General features: G+C 42.3%; 1 protein-coding gene across 1 annotated transcript in view; it reads left to right on the plus strand.

Annotated features, from left to right (window-relative positions):
• SLC25A36 (solute carrier family 25 member 36) overlaps window positions 1-18,621 on the plus strand; it is a 62,968-nt gene that overhangs the window by 38,815 nt on the left and 5,532 nt on the right. The window contains 3 exon segments of the mRNA XM_077826040.1: window positions 134-234; window positions 10,683-10,749; window positions 17,439-17,728. Of these exon segments, the coding sequence (XP_077682166.1) occupies window positions 134-234; window positions 10,683-10,749; window positions 17,439-17,728 (458 nt within the window).

Raw genomic sequence — 18,621 nt, forward strand, 5'->3', positions numbered from 1 at the left:
TTAGTGATTAGCTAACATCTTGTTGCAGTACAGTAGTATAATGAAGCCAGTGTCTCTCATGCATTAGTGCTACTTGTAGGTACATCTGAGCATAAGGTACAATAACATAACTTGAATCTTATTCTAATTTTAGAGCAATATACTTTGCTGCTTACTCAAATTGCAAGGAAAAGTTGAACAATATTTTTGAGCCAGACTCTACCCAGGTACACATGATTTCAGCTGGAGTGGCAGGTAAGGACCTGTAACTTTTTGCCCTCTTTATTCTAGAGGCTTGCTAATGATTGAGAGGCTATGATGAATGTGAAATTATAAAAATAAGAAGTGCCTGAATGATTCTGGATGTAGTAGCTAGATATCTGTGTAGGTGCCTCTTTCCCCTCCTCCTCTCACTCTTTCTCTCTTCACCTCCCCTCTCCCTCCATGTTAAATAGGGAAGCCAGCTTGAGAACAAATGCATAAAACTTGCCCTTTATGTTAATGGGTGTCTGTAACTGTGTATGCGTGAACAAGCTTCTCTAGGAAAACTGGTATGCATATGGTAATTATTTTTGCTTAGCAAACTAGAAACAATGTTGTCTACATTACTGTAAAATTATGGAGACAAAAATATATTCTATCCCCCGTCCCTTGATTTTTTGTTACAACTTTTTTAATGTGCTGTATGTTTTGGCTTCTCTGAAATATGCTTATAGGTCTTGGTGAAGTGTACATCTGTCCCATGTTCAAATGCTAAAATATTTCAAGTTTGTTTTAGTGTTAAGTAACCCAGATTGTGGCTATGAAGAGGGATTAGAAATTAGATTGCAGAGTACATTGATATATTGGCCTAGCACCTCTTGAAATCATAAAAAGAACAGGAGTTCTTAAAGACTAACAAATCTATTGTAGCATAAGCTTTCGCAGGCTCCCTTCCAACTCTCAACTCTAGGGTACAGATGTGGGGACCCACATGAAAGACCCCCTGAGCTTATTTCTACCAGCTTAGGTTAAAAACTCCCCAGGCACAAATTCTCCCTTGTACCTTGGGTTTAAGTAACGCTGCCACCACCAAGTGATTTAACAAAGAACAAGGGGAAAGGACCACTTGGAGTTCCTCTTCCCCCTCGATGAAGTGGGCTGTAGCCTACGAAAGCTTATGCTTTAATAAATTTGTTAGTCTCTAAGGTGCCACAAGTACTACTCATTCTTTTTGTGGATACAGACTAACACAGCTGCTACTCTGAAATCATAGAATCAGACTTAGATAGATCCAGAATGAAATGGATCAGTCACTTAAATATAGTCCCTAAAATATTTCCACCAGCACAACAGAGATGCCACTCAATGTTACTTGGTTCGTAATCTTTATTTGGGGGTAGTAAACTAGGGGTATGAAAAGTCAGGTTGGTAAAATTGTGTTGGGGAAGTACAAATATCACTTGCCAGACAATACCTGCTGCTTATGATGTCCCTCATATTTAGATGTAGTAAAAAAATATTTTAAAAATACTATTTATTCTATGCATATTTGAGGGCTGAACTTTGGCCGCTTAAGCACAACAGAAATGAAATTGGCTAATTCACACCAAATTATGTAACCAATATATGATATTTCTTGTCTGTGGTATGGGCTTTAAGAATATCAAATGTGCAGTTAATTGTGATAGACCAGTGGATCAATGTGGAAAACCCTGGAATGTCCTAAAGCAGATAATTGACTGTGGCACATAGAATTCAGTATCTAGATGGGAGACCAAAGTGGCATTAGATCTATGCTTATGTAATATAGTGATGGGTGCTACAGAGAAATCCAAGAGAGATAAATAGTAGTGAGGTTTAACCTTCCCATGATAGAATGAGGTGTTCCCTAAGGCCAGAAGTTTGAGGTTTTTTTTAAAAATAGAAAAGGCATGGAACTAATGCCTTCCTGGAGGTTGCAGTATCTTTGCATCACATGGCTGTGGATTTTATGGGTGAGGAGGACTGAAGAGGAAGATAGAACAAAGAAAACTTAATTATAATTCATCCCAATCAATTAACTGCTTCAGAAACCTTGCTTATGTTAAAGCTTTTTCGATTACCTGTGTTCTTTTTTCTTCAGAGAATTTTAAAGAAATGTTATTTTTCTCTTGACAAGGAGCTGAAGACATGAAAATGGATTAGCAATCTTTTTTTTTTTTATTGAAGACCACATATATAATGTATGCAATCCTGCAAATAAATGTAGGTTCTGAATATCCCTGATCTCTGAAAGTTCTTGTACTCATTGCTTCCTGATGAAAAGAACCTCTGTAAATATATACAGTTGCAATGTTCCCAATCCGCAATACTGATTCTGGGTTTGTCAGTTAGTTTTGTATCTGTTCATCGACTTTGTTTCCTACCCCAAAGGCTGATACTGTGATTTGCCTTCATCATTATTGGGTGCTGGATGAACATCCTTGAGCCTTAGTAGCCATCTGCCTGTTTGTGGTTACATTTGGAGGCGCATACTGCACACCAGTTTAATTACTGAGGACACTTTCTCCCATTTCTGTGGCTGTTTTCTTGCAATTATTGTATCAGAGTACTCATGCAGTACTGATGAGCATTAACATTTAGCTTTGCAGTTATGCACCTAAACCACATGGTTGGTGAAACTGAATGCCCCATGCAGATTCACACTGAAGGTAGCTAATTTTCTTTCTTTCTTGAAATAGCCTAGTACAGTATGCTTTAGAAGCCATGTAAAACAAAGTTCTGGGCTAAATATTAATAATCTCTTGATTTTAGCACATTAGGTATTAGTCTGATAGCTACTATAAAGGGCCATAGTTAAAATTTAACATAGCTTCTAGAAAAATGCTAACCTTGTCATTTTTATAATTAATTCTAATAATGTCTTTGAGAAAATGCACTAAAATAAGCTATTAACAATTTTGTGTGCAAGATTTGTATTGCCGTACAATGCAAAGTAACTTGAAAATTAAGAATGCAGTAAATCCTATGATTCTAAATCCCAAGGACAGAATTGTAAACCTCTCTGTAAGTACTAATTTGTTAGCCTCTTGAAACTGTCTCACATTAAAAACTTGTTATGATTGTTTTCTTACTTAAACTGTATGATGATCAGACAAATTACTTGTTCCACCAAATAGTAAAACTGATCAACTTAAATATACATTTTTGTAGCTGCCATTGGTTTCAGTAGTAAACTGAATTAAGTGATTTCACATAGTATGCTTTTTCTGTTCAGATGGTACTTTTTTGTTTAAAAAGCTTCTAAAATTTAAAGACCACATGTTGCTTTTGTACCATGCAGCTCGTCTTCTGAAACGATGATGTATCCATTGATTTGTTATAGGTAATAATAATTTAATAATAAAAAGACAATGATTTGGTGTGTATATATATTTATATCCTCCTTTAAGGAGAATTCAAGACACTTGTCTTTAATGTTCCTTGAATATTACCTATAGCTGTGGCTCAAGAAAAGAACTTTATTCATTGCCTAACAGTATACTGTGCAGTACAAAATTTGATAAGTACCTATATCTTTTTAAACAGTCAAACTTAATCATGGAACTTACGATGATTTTTGTGAGGCCCTTTGTCTGACCGGGGCCTAGAGCCTTGATTCAGCAAAGCATTTAAGCATGTGTTTATGTTCCAGTGACTTAAAATAAAGTTGTGTGCACGTAGCTGAAGTTAGAATTTGATCCTAAAGGTTTAAACAAGGAGTGGAAGAATTGTCTTCTGCACATGACATTTTCGGAGCAAGGAGAAATTAAGGTACCTTCTTCACTCTTAAAGAAAAAGTTCACTGTAATTTAAGGCTTATAATTCCTAGGCCTTACTCTCCCTTTACAAGATACAAGTAACTCACTGAAATCAATAGCAGTCACTCTTATTCTGTGGCAGATAACTTGTGCCACTGGCCTCTATTAGTAATGGAAACCGCATACAAGTGGAAATTGACACATGTTTAAGCTTTCAGGGAGATCTTCCTTGTAACTGTATACAAGCTTCCAACATTCAGTTCACATCACTTTCATTCCTAAAATATTACACTTTTGTATGAACAAAGATGTTTATAATATACAATTGTACTGCATCCTTTCCAGTCCAGTGGATCATGAGGTTTTTTTCATACTTAGGCTGTGACCGTATAGAAAACATTCCTTAATGGAAACAAAGATATTTTTGTGTCTGTAAAGATGTTTGTTAGTTCCAAAGTTAGTTCCTTCTTTGTTCCAAGGTTGTACCAAAGGATTTAGCACACCATATAAATTCTGCTCTCTGTTACACTTGTGCAACCCTGTTGACGTAACTGAGGCTAGAATTCTCCTTGTTTTTGTCTGTCAGTCTGTCCATTTTGCATTTTTAATTTTAAAAATGATCCACAGGTTAGTTTAAATTAAGTACAATTGCAAATCTTGGCACAGTTAAGGAGAACAGAGTCAGTAAACGTTGTTTGAGTCTGGAATGCAGGAGCCAAATGCAGTTTGTAATAAATTTTTGTGTCAGGTTAGATACTAATTGACTACAGTAGGGAAACATTTTGTTTTTGTGATTTAAACTAAGCAGTATGGACAGAGTATTGCTGAACGAATAGCAAATAAATAAATATATTTGTAGGTCGTTACCCCATTGATGTCAGTGACTTCTGGCAATACGAAGCCTGGCCCTAATGTCAAAAGACATCTAACTATGTTTTCTCAGCTCTGTGTGACAAGGTTAGCATTTTTTTAACTGATTTTTTTGGTTTCTTTTTTTAATATGTGATTATAGGTAAGTATTTACAAGATGTCAATTTGAACTGCTGCAAATGGCAGAAATTTCAGTACTCAGTGCATTTTACAAAAATATTTGAATATCTGTGGCCTGTTCTGATTTTTTTTCTTTCTTTTTTTTTCTCTAAACTTTTAACCTGAAAAAGTTAGATCTCACAGTAACTACTTCACAAATCCTTCCAATGGGATTCAATTTGTACACATGTGTCTGATGAGGTCACTGCTTGTTGTTATGATACAGAAAAGCCTGTGTCTATTTTAGGCATTTACTGTACATTTCTCCCGTGAAAAGAGTGAGATCGTGTCATCTCATGCTCCCCATCCGCAGGTCACTTCCTGCAGAAATATGGACTAACTTAAACCTCGTGAGTACTGAACTGAGCGTCTCTTGCAGCCTCTAGTGTAAGAACCACACTTTGGGTTTGTAATATCTATTAAATACACAAAATAAGGTGAATGCACTTTTGTTATCTGAATTCCAATTTATGTGCATTGTGCAAAAACATTACTTCTCTTTAACTCTGGAGTAGAGTTGTGTTTTGTTTTTTTTTTTTAGTGCAGTTCAGGGAAAGGTGGAAAATACCTTTCACTGATAGCTGCCATTTACTTAGCCATGTTGGCTAATTAAAGGTCCCTTGGTGATTATAGCCAGGACATTTGATTTTTCAAAGTATTTCAGAGCTGCATTTAAAATGCTGCAGCTGATATCCTGTGTTGCCATAATGTATCAAAGACATCCTCTTCTTTTACCTCTTTCTTTTTTGGTTGGTTGTTTGGTTGGTATGTTTTATTTTACTACTTTGGATTTTTAATCCAGCATTACGTATTCACGTGCATCTGTGTCCATTACAGTTGTCTTATGGATAAAGCCAAACTTTCAAAGATGATGCAGAATAGGAATACCTGGGATCTTACCTGTTTTTAGGTCCAAGTCAATTGTTTGGCTCCAGAGATAAACTTAAATAATTGTTTCAATCTGAAATTCAGATATAATTTGCAAAAGGCACTAGATAGCAGACAGCAAAATTAAGAGTGTTATATTGATCAGCATCTCTGATCTGTCCATTTAGTGTTCCCTTTACAAAACTCATGTAAAACTAAAATACAGGATATTTTATCAAGTGACAACATTCACTTGCTCCTAACTTACGAATTACTCAGTTAAAATGTTGATACTATGACATTTGGTACTGTTTACATTTTCAGAGTAAAAGCCGCATGAGAGAATGGAGGACACTAGGCCTAGGGAGCCACACACAACACACTAACCTACCCACCTACCTTACTCTGGAACGGGGGAGGGGGGGGGGGAGGGAGAGAGTTTAAGCTGTCTTGTTCTTAACAGTCGCTCTGCCACACGCTTCCTTTGTGACATAAGACAAGTTATTTAGGCCTCTGTTATCAAAAGTGTCCAAAAATTTTGAATGCTTCCATTTTTGGGTGCTTTACTTGAGGCCCACAGGGTCTGATTTTTCAGAAGTACTCACTACCCTCAGTATCTTGTGAGAATCAGGCCTCAAATTGGACACCCACAATAATTGACACTGATTGCAAGATTGGGCCATTCTTTAAAATAGGAATAATGCTTCCTTACCACACAGGGCTGTTGTAAGGTTAAGTTAATGAATGATTTGAGGTGTTCTGATATTGTGGTGATGAGTATAGGAAAGCCCATGAGTTAAATACAACAAAGAACATGTCACAGAACAGCTTAGAATGGGCATTCCTAGACAGGATGGGACCTAGCTACGTCTCATCCCAGCCTGCATGTATTGACAATGGACAGAGGCTAGCAGTGGGTGGAATTAAACTGCATCTTTTCCAAATGACTAGCAAGGGCCATTCCTGCTTCTGCCTGAGGGGGAGGTACAGTAACTCCAGCCGCTCCTACTCAGATGTTGCATCTCCATCTCACTCCACTACCTCCTCCGTATGGCTCCGGGGCCAAGAGCTTTACCTGAACCCTGTGAGATTGATTATCTTGGGTCAATAGGACAGGAGGAGACTTGGAGGAGTAAATAATTATTACAAATGCAATCTAGTGGTAACACAGTCAGGCATATCCTCTTTAATATAGAAGCATTTAATTAAATAGGAAAATTAATGAATACCAGGGGTGAGTGAAATACCTTTTTGTCTTGCTGTCTGATTTTAAAATTTAGTGTGTAAGTGAAAGGTTATAAACCTAAGTCACTGGACCAGAATCTGCTCTCATATTAGTAGGGGCCTACCAATTTCACAGCCGTGTAAAACATGTAATGAACCGTGAAATAAGCCCTTCCCATGAAATCTGATCTCCCTGAAATCAGCCGGGCTGGGGAGGGACAGGACTTGTCCTTCTCCTGCATGGCTGTTATGGGGGGAGATCAGACCCGTCTCCACAGGCGGTGCAGAAGTGAGGGTGATACACTTCTGTGCTGAGCAGCCACAGAGCTGGGCTCCAGGCTGCTGCTCCCCATGGCTGTTGCTGGAGCTCGGGGCACCTGGGCTTGGGGTTATCACTCCCCACGGCTCCTGCTATGGCTCAGGGCATCCTAGCGCTGGGGCTTCCACCCACTGCTCCCCCATGTGGCTCCTGCTGGGGTTCTGGGTGCCTGGAGCTGGGGGTGTAGTGGCTGCAGCTCCTGCCCAGGCTCAGGGACCTGGACTCGGGGCTGCATCCCCCACCGCTCCAGTCCCTGCAGATCCTGCCTGGCTCTGGGTTGCTTCTCCCGCCCGGGCTGTGGGTGCCTGGGCTTGGAGCTGCTGCCCCCCAGCACCATGACTCCTGCCAGGGCTGGAGGCGCAATGACTGCGGGTCCTGCCCAGGCTCAGGGACCTGGACTAGGGGCTGCATCCCCCACCGCTCCAGTCCCTGCAGATCCTGCCTGGCTCTGGGTTGCTTCTCCCGCCCGGGCTGTGGGTGCCTGGGCTTGGAGCTGCTGCCCCCCAGCACCATGACTCCTGCCAGGGCTGGAGGCGCAATGACTGCGGGTCCTGCCCAGGCTCAGGGACCTGGGCTGGGGCTGCCATCCCCCACGTTTCCAGCTGGGACTTGGGGTTTTCACCAGCCTCAGCTCCTGTCCAAGCTTCACTTCCCCCACCCCCACCCTGCCGGTGGCTCCAAATCAGGCTCAGGGTGCCTGGGCTCAGGGCTGCTGCCCCCTATGGCTCCTGCCCAGGCTCCAGGCTGCCCAAGCTTGGGGCTTCAGCTCCTGCCAGAGCTGGGGCACCTATTTTTCAAATTGTCCAGGGGCCCTGGGCTTCGGCCCCATGGGCCCATACGTTAATCCATTACTGGCCCTGACTAGCGGCTTGAAGCCCCTGGGTGGGGTGCTCGCAGCAGCACTGGGGAGATGAGACCTACCTCCACCTCCAGCAGCCTCCTCCAGGTATAGGAAAATCTGCAGCTGAAGTGAGTATGGCAATCCTGCAACCCCCCTACAACAGCTTTGGAACTCCCCCTCCCCCCAAAAAATTCCCTTTTGAATCAGGACCCCCACAATTACAACATAGTGAAGTTTCAGATGTAAACGTCTGAAATTGACCAATTTTAAGACCTTGTAGCTGTGAAACTGACTAACTGTGAATTTGTTAGGGCCTTACACATTAATGTAAATTTTCTATTTTTGGTGCAGATACTTCAGATTAACAGTGGCATGACTGAGAGCAGAATTTGGCCCTGTGTTTTCCTGTTTAGTGTTCTTTTTAACTGAAGGTATTTTTCTGGAAAAGAGATCTTTTCCTGAAAGTTCACATGCTCCTGCTCTAATTTCTCCACCTTAAATCAAAATCTTTGGCTTGAAAATGCATTCCTTCCAACCACAACCCATTGTGATGTTCTTGTGTAAGGATTATGATTTAAGGAAGGGAATAAGCAAATTCTGTTAATGATAATAAATACTGTTACAGAAATTAAGAATATATAAAGGGCTTGGTTACCCTCCACCTCTTACATTAGCATGAATCAGGCGTAACTCCAGTGAAATCCATGAAGTTGCTCTGGTGTAAGAGGCACATACTCTTGTAATAAGAGTTGTTTCTAAGGGGATTTTCTTTTTACAGATATTTTACACCATGCCCTTTTATGGACATTCTAACCCATCACTAACGCTAATTGGGTCTAATTCTCCATTGCCTTCTATATTGTGTAGTTATTTACAGATGTGCCAACTGGGTGTAAAATACTACCATTCTGTTTTGATAGCATTTTACACTTCCTGCACAGGTTTAAAGTACTGTGCATACAGTAACACCAAGGCACTTGTGCTTGTTTAGTTAAACCGAAAATCAAACTATCCTCATAAAACATAATCAAATAAGAGTACTTTTAGGTATATGCACTGGAAGCTTTAAAAATGCAAGTTACATGAAGATACTTAATTGGGAGGGCATTGAAGGAGTTTGTTCAAACACATTGACGTGAAAGGTTATAAACCTAAGTCTGTCACTCCCCACGGCTCCTGCTATGGCTCAGGGCATCCTGAGAGATTAAATTGTGTTTATTCGTTTTCTACCACTTTGGTACAGCACTGCAGCTATATCTTTGGAGGTATTTGAATGATCTTAGTAGCTGTTAAGAAGCATAGGTAGTTAAGGTTATTTTTGTAGTGCAATTTGGGATCTCAAATTAGGATTTAATCCATTTTTAAAAATGTAATAAACTCCAAAATAAATTTTAAAACAGTTAAGATCCTTTGGCATTTCTGTTTTTGAGTACTTCAGTCATTTGTGTACAAGTTTCCAGTGTAAACGTAGATGGTGATTGAACAGAAGTAACTGGTCTGCAAGCAGTTCTGCTTAAATATGTGTAATTGTAAATGATCTTCTTAAACAAACTTATCAAAGCCCTGTTTTGTGTAGCTGAAGTGCACATCAGAAATGCACTGAACAAGATACTCTTTGACACTTTCCCAGGCCCCTGAGTCCATCTGCTTGCAGATATGCAAGTAATGTGTGTCACTCAGGAAACACAAAGTATCAAAATTAATCTTTTGCTGCTTGGCAAATGTCCAGCTCTTCCCTTTCTCTGTTCCCTCCTGCAGACATGTCACCTGATTAATGGTGCATGTATGGTACTACAAAATTAAATTTATCCAGAGTTACATCTTACTCTGCTTGGTTGTGCAGGAGCAAGAGAAGCTTTTTTTTTTTTTTTTCTCAAGTGGACAGAAAACAAAAACTTCGAGAATTAGCCCTAATGCAAACCCAAATAGCTGCTGTCTGACTAGTTAGTAGTAGATATGCAATCCGTTTTTTAAAACTATTTTAAAGTTTTTATGCTTGTACAAGTATTCCTGGGGCCAACCAACAATCCTTGCTTTTGAATTCTAAATAAAACATTGGAATATTAATAAACTCTCCAATTTAACTATAGTTTATAGTTCAATATTAAAAAGTCTTTAATGTCCAGTAACTTGTGCCTTTTAGCTGCATCGTAGTAGACATTATTCAGTTTGCATGCTTTTAAACTCAGATTGTATTTCAGGTAGTAAATTAAGTCTGCAGAGAGTGTTTTTATACTATTTCAATTCACTTCAGTTACATTTGCAATGTGCTTTTATTAAAACATTTCCAAATTAATTGACTAATCTCAGTTTAGCTAGCTAGTCTTGCTGTTCAAAGGTGTCAAAAAGGGATGTGTATGAATAGATTGGCATAGAAATGTGTGCAATTGGGATTTTTTTTTAATATCAAGAACCTTTTTTGCTAAGAATTGAACATATGAAATGTCCGTGTAAAAAAAAGAGAGAGTTTTGGCTCTGGACTTGTAAAAGTAATAAAATATCAGTAGAGGCCTACAATAGAAACGTTTTTAAAAATCAGTGTAGTCTTGAGGGGTTTTTTTTCTCATGGACTGTACTTATTGTGTACATTTAACTTTTAACTAAGTTTGTGGTTTTTTTCATCACATTATCAAACCTAATTTTCTTTTAAATATTTGTTTAGGTTTTACTGCAATCACAGCGACCAATCCGATTTGGCTAATAAAGACGCGATTGCAGCTCGATGCAAGGTAAAGAATCCTTTTAATACTAGGAGGGTTTACCAATTTTATTGTCTAATAATTGAAATAGTAGGATGCTATTAAATTGATTCTCTCCTCTAAACTGTGAGTGGTTTTTATAGTCAGGATTTCAGTTGGTAAGGCCACACATTAACCTGATTCTAAGGGTATGTCTACACTACGAAATTAGGTCGAATTTATAGAAGTCGATTTTTTTAGAAAGCGATTTTATACAGTCCATTGTGTGTGTCCCCACACTAATGCACTAAACGCATTAAGTTGGCGAAGTGTGTCCACAGTACCGTGGCTAGCGTCGACTTTCGGAGCGTTACACTGTGGGTAGCTATCCCACAGTTCCCATAGTCTCCGCCGCCCGTTGGAATTCTGGGTTGAGCTCCCAATGCCTGATGGGGCAAAAATGTTGTTGCGGGTGGTTTTGGGTACATATCATCAGTCGCCCCTCCCTCCATGAAAGCAATGACATACAATCGTTTCACACCTTTTTTCCGTGCGGGCACCATACTGCTTTCAGCAGACGGTGCAGTAGGACTGCTAACCGTCATCGTCATCCACCGCTTCCACTGCCACTCTGCTCTCCTGGTGGTCTTGCAGGGCTGCTTCCGCTGCAACTCTGCTCGGCTGCTCTTGTCTCGCCATGCCACGGCAAGCGTGCAGTCCGCTCAGCTGTTGTGTCCTGGCAGCAGACGGTCCAGTAGGTCTGCAAAACTGATCATCCAACCAGCACTTCCCCTGCAACTCTGCTCTCCTGCAGACACCATACCACGGCAAGCATGGAGCCCGCTCAGATCACTGCGGCAGTTATGAGCATTGTAAACGCCTCTCGCGTTATCATGCCATATATGCAGAACCAGAAGCTGCAAAAGCAGGCGAGGAGGCGATGGCAGCACAGTGATGAGAGTGACGAGGACACGGACACAGACTTCTCTCAAAGCATGGGCCCCGGCAATTCGGCCATCGTGGTGGCAATGGGGCAGACTCATGCCATGGAATGCCGATTCTGGGCCCGGGAAACAAGCACAGACTGATGGGACTGCATCGTGTTGCAGGTCTGGGGTGATTCTCATGCGAAACTTTTGCATGCGTACTTTCATGGAACTTTTTGACTTGCTTTCCCCTGCCCTGAAGCACAAGAATACCAAGATGAGAGCAGCCCTCACAGCTCACAAGCAAGTGGCGATAGCCCTCCGGAAGCTTGCAATGCCAGACAGCTATTGGTCAGTTGGGAATCAATTTGGAGTGGGTAAATCTACTATGGGAGCTGCTGTGATCCAAGCAACCAGCGCAGTCACTGAGCTACTGCTATCAAGGGTAGTGACTCTGGGAAATGTGCAGGTCATAGTGGATGGCTTTGCTGCAGTGGGATTCCCTAACTGTGGTGGGGCGATAGATGGAACGCATATCCCTATCTTGGGACAGGACCACCAAGGCAGCCAATACATAAACCGAAAGGGGTACTTTTCAATGGTGCTGCAAGCACTGGTGGATCACAAGGGATGTTTCACCGTCATCAGCGTGGGATGGCCAGGAAAGGTACATGACGCTTGCATCTTCAGGAACTCTGGTCTGTATGAACAGCTGCAGCAAGGGACTTACTTTCCGGACCAGAAAATAACCGTTTGGGATGTTGAAATTCCTATAGTTATCCTTGGGGACCCAGCCTACCCCTTAATGCCATGGCTCATGAAGTCATACACAGGCACCCTGGACAGTAGTAAGGAGCAGTTCAACTATAGCCTGAGCAAGTGCAGAATGGTGGTAGAATGTGCATTTGGACATTTAAAAGTTCGCTGGCGCAGTTTACTGACTTGGTTAGACCTCAGCAAAACCAATATTCCCATTGTCATTATTGCTTGCTGTGTGCTCCACAATATCTGTGAGAGTAAGGGGAAAGAAATTTATGGCGGGGTGGGAAGTTGAGACAAATCTCCTGGCCGCTGATTATGCGCAGCCAGACACCAAGGTGGTTAGAAGAGCACAGCAGGGCGCTCTGCGCATCAGAGAAGCTTTGAAAACCAGATTCGTGGCTGACGAGGCTACGATGTGACAGTTCTGTTTGTTTCTCCTTGATGAAAACCTGCCCCCTTGGTTCACTCTACTTCCCTGTAAGCCAACCACCCTCCTCTCCCCTCTTCGATCACCGCTTGCAGAGGCAATAAAGTCATTGTTGTTTCAAATTCATGCATTCTTTATTAATTCGTCACACAAATAGAGAGATAACTGGCAAGGTAGCCGGGAAGGAGGGAATGACAAGGCCACACTGCACTTCAAAACTTATTGAATGCCAGCCTTCTGTTGCTTGGGCAGCCCTCTGGGATGGAGTGGTTGGGTGCCCAGAGGGCCTCTCCCTCCCCCACCCGCACCCCGCGTTCTTGTGCATCTGGGTGAGGAGGCTATGGAACTTGGGGAGGAGGGTAGGAAGTTATACAGGGGCTGGAGTGGCGGTCTGTGTCTTTCCGCCAGCTCTCCTGTTGCTCCCGCCACCTGTACTATCGCACATCCCTCATGTCCTCACATTCATTTTGTGCTTTCCTGGACTCTGGCATTGTCTGCCTCCACACATTCTGCTGGGCTCTTTCAGTTTGGGTGGACTGCATGAGCTCAGAGAAATTTCATCGCGAGTATGGGTTTTTTCGCCTTCTTATCTGCGCTAGCCTCTGGGACGGAGATGCTAGTGGCAGTGTTGAAACATTTGCAGCTGCGAGAGGGGAAAAAAAGGGAGAGTAAAATTGAAAAAGACACATTGGCCACTTAAAAGGAGGGGCTGATGTTTTCGGGTTAACATGCAGCACAAACCCAACTAACCCCCCTCTTCCCCCTCCCCCCCCCCCCACACAGACATCCAATTCTCTGGAATGATTGCTTCACCCCTCCCCACACCGTATGGCTAACAGCGGGGATGATTTCTTTTCAGCCACAGGCAAACAGCCCAGCAGGAACAGCCATCTCTGAATGTCCCCTTAATAAAATTCCCCTGTTTCAACCAGGTGACCATGAATGATATCACTCTCCTGAGGATAACACAGAGGGATAAAGAACGGATGTTGCTTGAATGCCAGCAAACATCAGGACCACACACTGCCATGCTTTCTTATGCAATGATTCCAGACTACATGCTACTGGCCTGCTGTGGTAAAGTGTCCTACCCTGGAGGACGCAATAAGGCTGCCCCCTCTCCCCCCCCCCAGCCTCCCGAAACCTTTTGCAAAGGCTTTGGGAGCACCTCCAAGAGAGCTTTATTGAGATGTCCCTGGAGGATTTCCGCTACATCCCCAGACATGTTTACAGACTTTTCCAGTAGCTGTACTGGCCTCGAATGCATCCCAAGTCTTCAGGGCAAATTAATCATTAAACATGCTTGCTTTTAAACCATGTATTATATTTACAAAGATACATTCACCAGAGGTGCCTTCTCCGCCTTCAAGGTCCAGGAGCCCTGGTTGGGAGGGTACAGTCTCCAGGGTGATAAACAGTTCCGGGCTGTCGGGGAGAATGGTTTCTCTGCTTGCCTGGTGTGTGCTATCAACTTCAACTTCCCCCTCCTCATCATCTTCCTCATCCCCAAAATCCTCATCCTTGTTGTGTGAGACTCCCTTGCAGGAGTCCACATATAGAGGTGGGGTAGTTGTAGGTTTTCTTCAGTTTTTTGGTAGGCTTGCCTCAGCTCCTTAAGTTTCACGGCACTGCTGCGGGTCCCTGTGATAGCCTCTGTCCTTCATGCCCAGGTTACTATTAAATTTCTCAGATTCTATCAGTTCAATCAAGGTTCACCTTGCTACAAGTTCAGCATGCCACCCTCCAGTTCAGTAATACTCTGTATCCTTGGAAATTGTTAAAGGGAGTTTTTCTGGTGGTCCTTATGCAAGCAGGAAACTCCAGGTGCTTAGGGCCAACCCTCATTACATGATAATCCACAGAGATAAAGTGATTTTAAGATTTCAACATAAACTTATTTCTAGAATTGCCTCTGAACGTCATCTAAAGCAGTTGTTCCTCCTATCTTCTTTCCTAAACCCTCCTCCACTCCAAGGGAAAAGAAACTGCACACTATGGACATCACCAGGGCCCTGTTATATTATCTGGATAAAATGAGAACTTTTAAAGTACCTCTGCACTGCAACTGGGAATGTGCATCCTGGCTTGGGTAGACAGACTTGCACTAGTCTCGCTTGATCCTGCGCTGAATAGTCCCTATGGTGACAGATAGCTGGATTAGGACTGCCAACTTTCTAATTGCAGAAAACTGAATACCCTTGCCCTGCCCCTTCCTCAAGGCCCTGCCCTGCCACTCCATCCCCCCCTCCCTCCATTGCTTGCTCTCCCCCACCTTCACTCACTCACTCATTTTCACCGGGCTGGGGCAGGGAGTTGCGGTGGTGGGGGAGGGCCCTGGGATGGGGCTGGGTATGAGGGGCTTAGGGTGAAGGAGGGGGCTCCTAGCAGGAAGGTGGGGCCAAGCAGTTCAGAATGTGGGGAGGGGGCTCTGGGATGGGGCAGGGGGTTGCATGGTAGGAGAGGGTATGCGCTCTGGGCTGAGGGTGCGGGCTCTGGGGTGGGTTCAGGGATGAGGGATTTGGGGTGCAGGAGGGGTTCCGGGCTTGGGCTGAGGTGTGTCCAAGCTGTGGTGGCTAGATCAAGCTTCCACCCATGCTGCAATGTCCACACTGATATTTTTAGGTTTCAGAGTAACAGCCATGTTAGTCTGTATTTGCAAAAAGAAAAGGAGTACTTGTGGCACCTTAGAGACTAACCAATTTATTTGAGCATGAGCTTTCATGAGCTACAGCTCACTTCATCAGATGCATACCGTGGAAACTGCAGCAGACTTTATATATACACAGAGAATATGAAACAATACCTCGTCCCACCCCACTGTCCTGCTGGTAATAGCTTATCTAAAGTAATCGTCAGGTTAGGCCATTTCCAGCACAAATCCAGGTTTTCTCACCCTCCACCCCCCCCCACACAAATTCACTCTCCTGCTGGTGATAGCCCATCCAAAGTGACAACTCTTTACACAATGTGCATGATAATGAAGTTAGGCCATTTCCTGCACAAATCCAGGTTCTCTCACTCCCTCACCCCCCTCCAAAAACCCACCCCCATACACACACAAACTCACTCTCCTGCTGGTAATAGCTCATCCAAACTGACCACTCTCCAAGTTTAAATCCAAGTTAAACCAGAACATCTGGGGGGGGGGGGGGGGCGGCGGTAGGAAAAAACAAGAGGAAATAGGCTACCTTGCATAATGACTTAGCCACTCCCAGTCTCTATTTAAGCCTAAATTAATAGTATCCAATTTGCAAATGAATTCATTGTTCTGGTTTAACTTGGTTTTAAACTTGGAGAGTGGTCAGTTTGGATGAGCTATTACCAGCAGGAGAGTGAGTCTGTGTGTGTATGGGGGTGGGTTTTTGGAGGGGGGTGAGGGAGTGAGAGAACCTGGATTTGTGCAGGAAATGGCCTAACTTCATTATCATGCACATTGTGTAAAGAGTTGTCACTTTGGATGGGCTATCACCAGCAGGAGAGTGAATTTGTGTGGGGAGGTGGAGGGTGAGAAAACCTGGATTTGTGCTGGAAATGGCCTAACCTGATGCTCACTTTAGATAAGCTATTACCAGCAGGACAGTGGGGTGGGAGGAGGTATTGTTTCATATTCTCTGTGTATATATAAAGTCTGCTGCAGTTTCCATGGTATGCATCTGATGAAGTGAGCTGTAGCTCACGAAAGCTCATGCTCAAATAAATTGGTTAGTCTCTAAGGTGCCACAAGGACTCCTTTTCTTTTTGCGAATACAGACTAACACGGCTGTTACTCTGAAACCTGCATTATTTGTACAATTTACTCAATACTACAAGAGACCTCTGGTGGCAGAATCTATTTAAGTGATGCAGGTAGCCAATGAATTGTGGATTCATACTCTTTCTGTATAACTCCATGTTAAGTGTATTTTCTCCACTTGTACTTTGTGAAACATCAGCAAGTGGAAACAAGTTTATTAAATTAATCCATTATTAACTGATCCTGTGTTACATTATGTGCGGTATATACACATTGTTTTATTTTCTAATATAAATGATCAGCTGAACTTTCATGTGCAAGTTGGGGATGCTGAGGACTAAAACTTTCTTTTTGTGTCCTACTAGTACAAAATCTGCTGGACCCAGTGTGCATAATTATTTGACCTCAATTGTGGCTTAGTGGGATCAGTTTATATAATGAATTACTGTTTAATGGTTTGTTTGCTCCTTTTGACGTTAAGCTATTGTCTTGTAATAAGTAACATACTGTAGGTAACTGGGGCTTTCAGCTCCTTAGTCTTAACTTTCAAATGGTCGTGCATTTATATACCTTGGTTGTCTCTGGTTCAGGCTGATTTTCGAACTTTGAAGATGAGAAGGTCTGGAGATTTGTCTGAGACTCCACAATCCTTTAAGTATTCAGTGCATCCTTTCACCCTGATTCAGCAAAGTACTTAAGCACGTGTAATACTGAAGTCAGTGGGACGACTTGAGTGCTGAAATTGTGCATGTTCTTAAACACTTTTGAATTGGAGCTTCTTTGCATTGCTTTTCCAGCTATATCCAAAGGTCTCATGTTTATAGCAAAACACTATGTAATTAATCATTTAAAATGATTATTGTGAACCAGTTCAATGTTCCTTCTCTTTCAGGAATCGTGGAGAAAAGCGAATGAGTGCTTTCGAATGTGTGCGAAAAGTCTATCATTCAGATGGAATTAAAGGCTTTTACAGAGGAATGTCGGCCTCCTACGCAGGCATATCTGAGACTGTTATTCATTTTGTTATTTACGAGAGTATTAAGCGAAAACTACTGGAATTTAAGACTGCTTCTAGTATGGACAATGAGGATGAATCTGTAAAAGAAGCTTCAGACTTTGTTGGAATGATGATGGCTGCTGCCACTTCCAAAACCTGTGCCACATCGATAGCATATCCACATGGTAAGAGCAAAGTTGTTCCTTAAGAGCCTGAGCCAAAGCCCAAAGAAGTCAGCAGGAGCCTTTTGATTGATTTTCAGCGTGCTCTGGATCAGGTCTCAGTAAAGGAATACTTTGTTTTAGCTACACTTCTGTCTATTGTTTGGTTTAGAAAATTGGCATGGGCAATTTATGATTCAGCAAATCAGCCAGAGGCTACAGTATTCAGAAATCAGCATAAAAGTATTTCTAAAGAGATATTTAGTCTGATCCCTTTGGGCAGTAACATTAATTTATACCAAGGAACAGCTGCAATCCAGTCCACACGGGTTCAGGGACACTAAGCCTTTGTTTGGACTCCTATATTATGCTCATTATTTGTGTAAGTTTCAAGTAACTAATCAACAGAGCTCTTGCTTTTCCTTTTTAATGTTTTGGGAGATATGTCAGCAAGATCTCCAATCTTTCACTATGCCATTCTTTTGCTCAGTTTTCCCCAGTAATGCTGCTTACTCTGTCTCAATCTAGCAAAGCACTTAAGAATGTGCTTAATTTTAAGGTGAAACAGTTGTGATTATTCACATGCTTAAGTGGTTTGTTTGACCTGGGCCACTCTAAAGCACCATTACTTCACCTCATTAACTGGGCATCTGGAAGTAGCTAAACTTTTAGGCTATTTTGCTCTTGAAAGGACATGGCTTGTCTTTTTTTCTTCCAGATTCCCAGCCCAGGTAATTGCCATGTTGGCTTTTTTACCTACAGTAACTCCTCACTTAATGTTGTAATTATGTTCCTGAAAAATGCGACTTTAAGCAAAATGATGTTAAGCAAATCCAATTTCCCCATAAGAATTAATGTAAATGGGGGGTTAGGTTCCAGGGAATTTTTTTTCACCAGACAAAAGACTATACACACAC

Source organism: Eretmochelys imbricata, chromosome 9, assembly GCF_965152235.1.
Source record: "Eretmochelys imbricata isolate rEreImb1 chromosome 9, rEreImb1.hap1, whole genome shotgun sequence".
NCBI lineage: Eukaryota > Metazoa > Chordata > Testudines > Cheloniidae > Eretmochelys > Eretmochelys imbricata.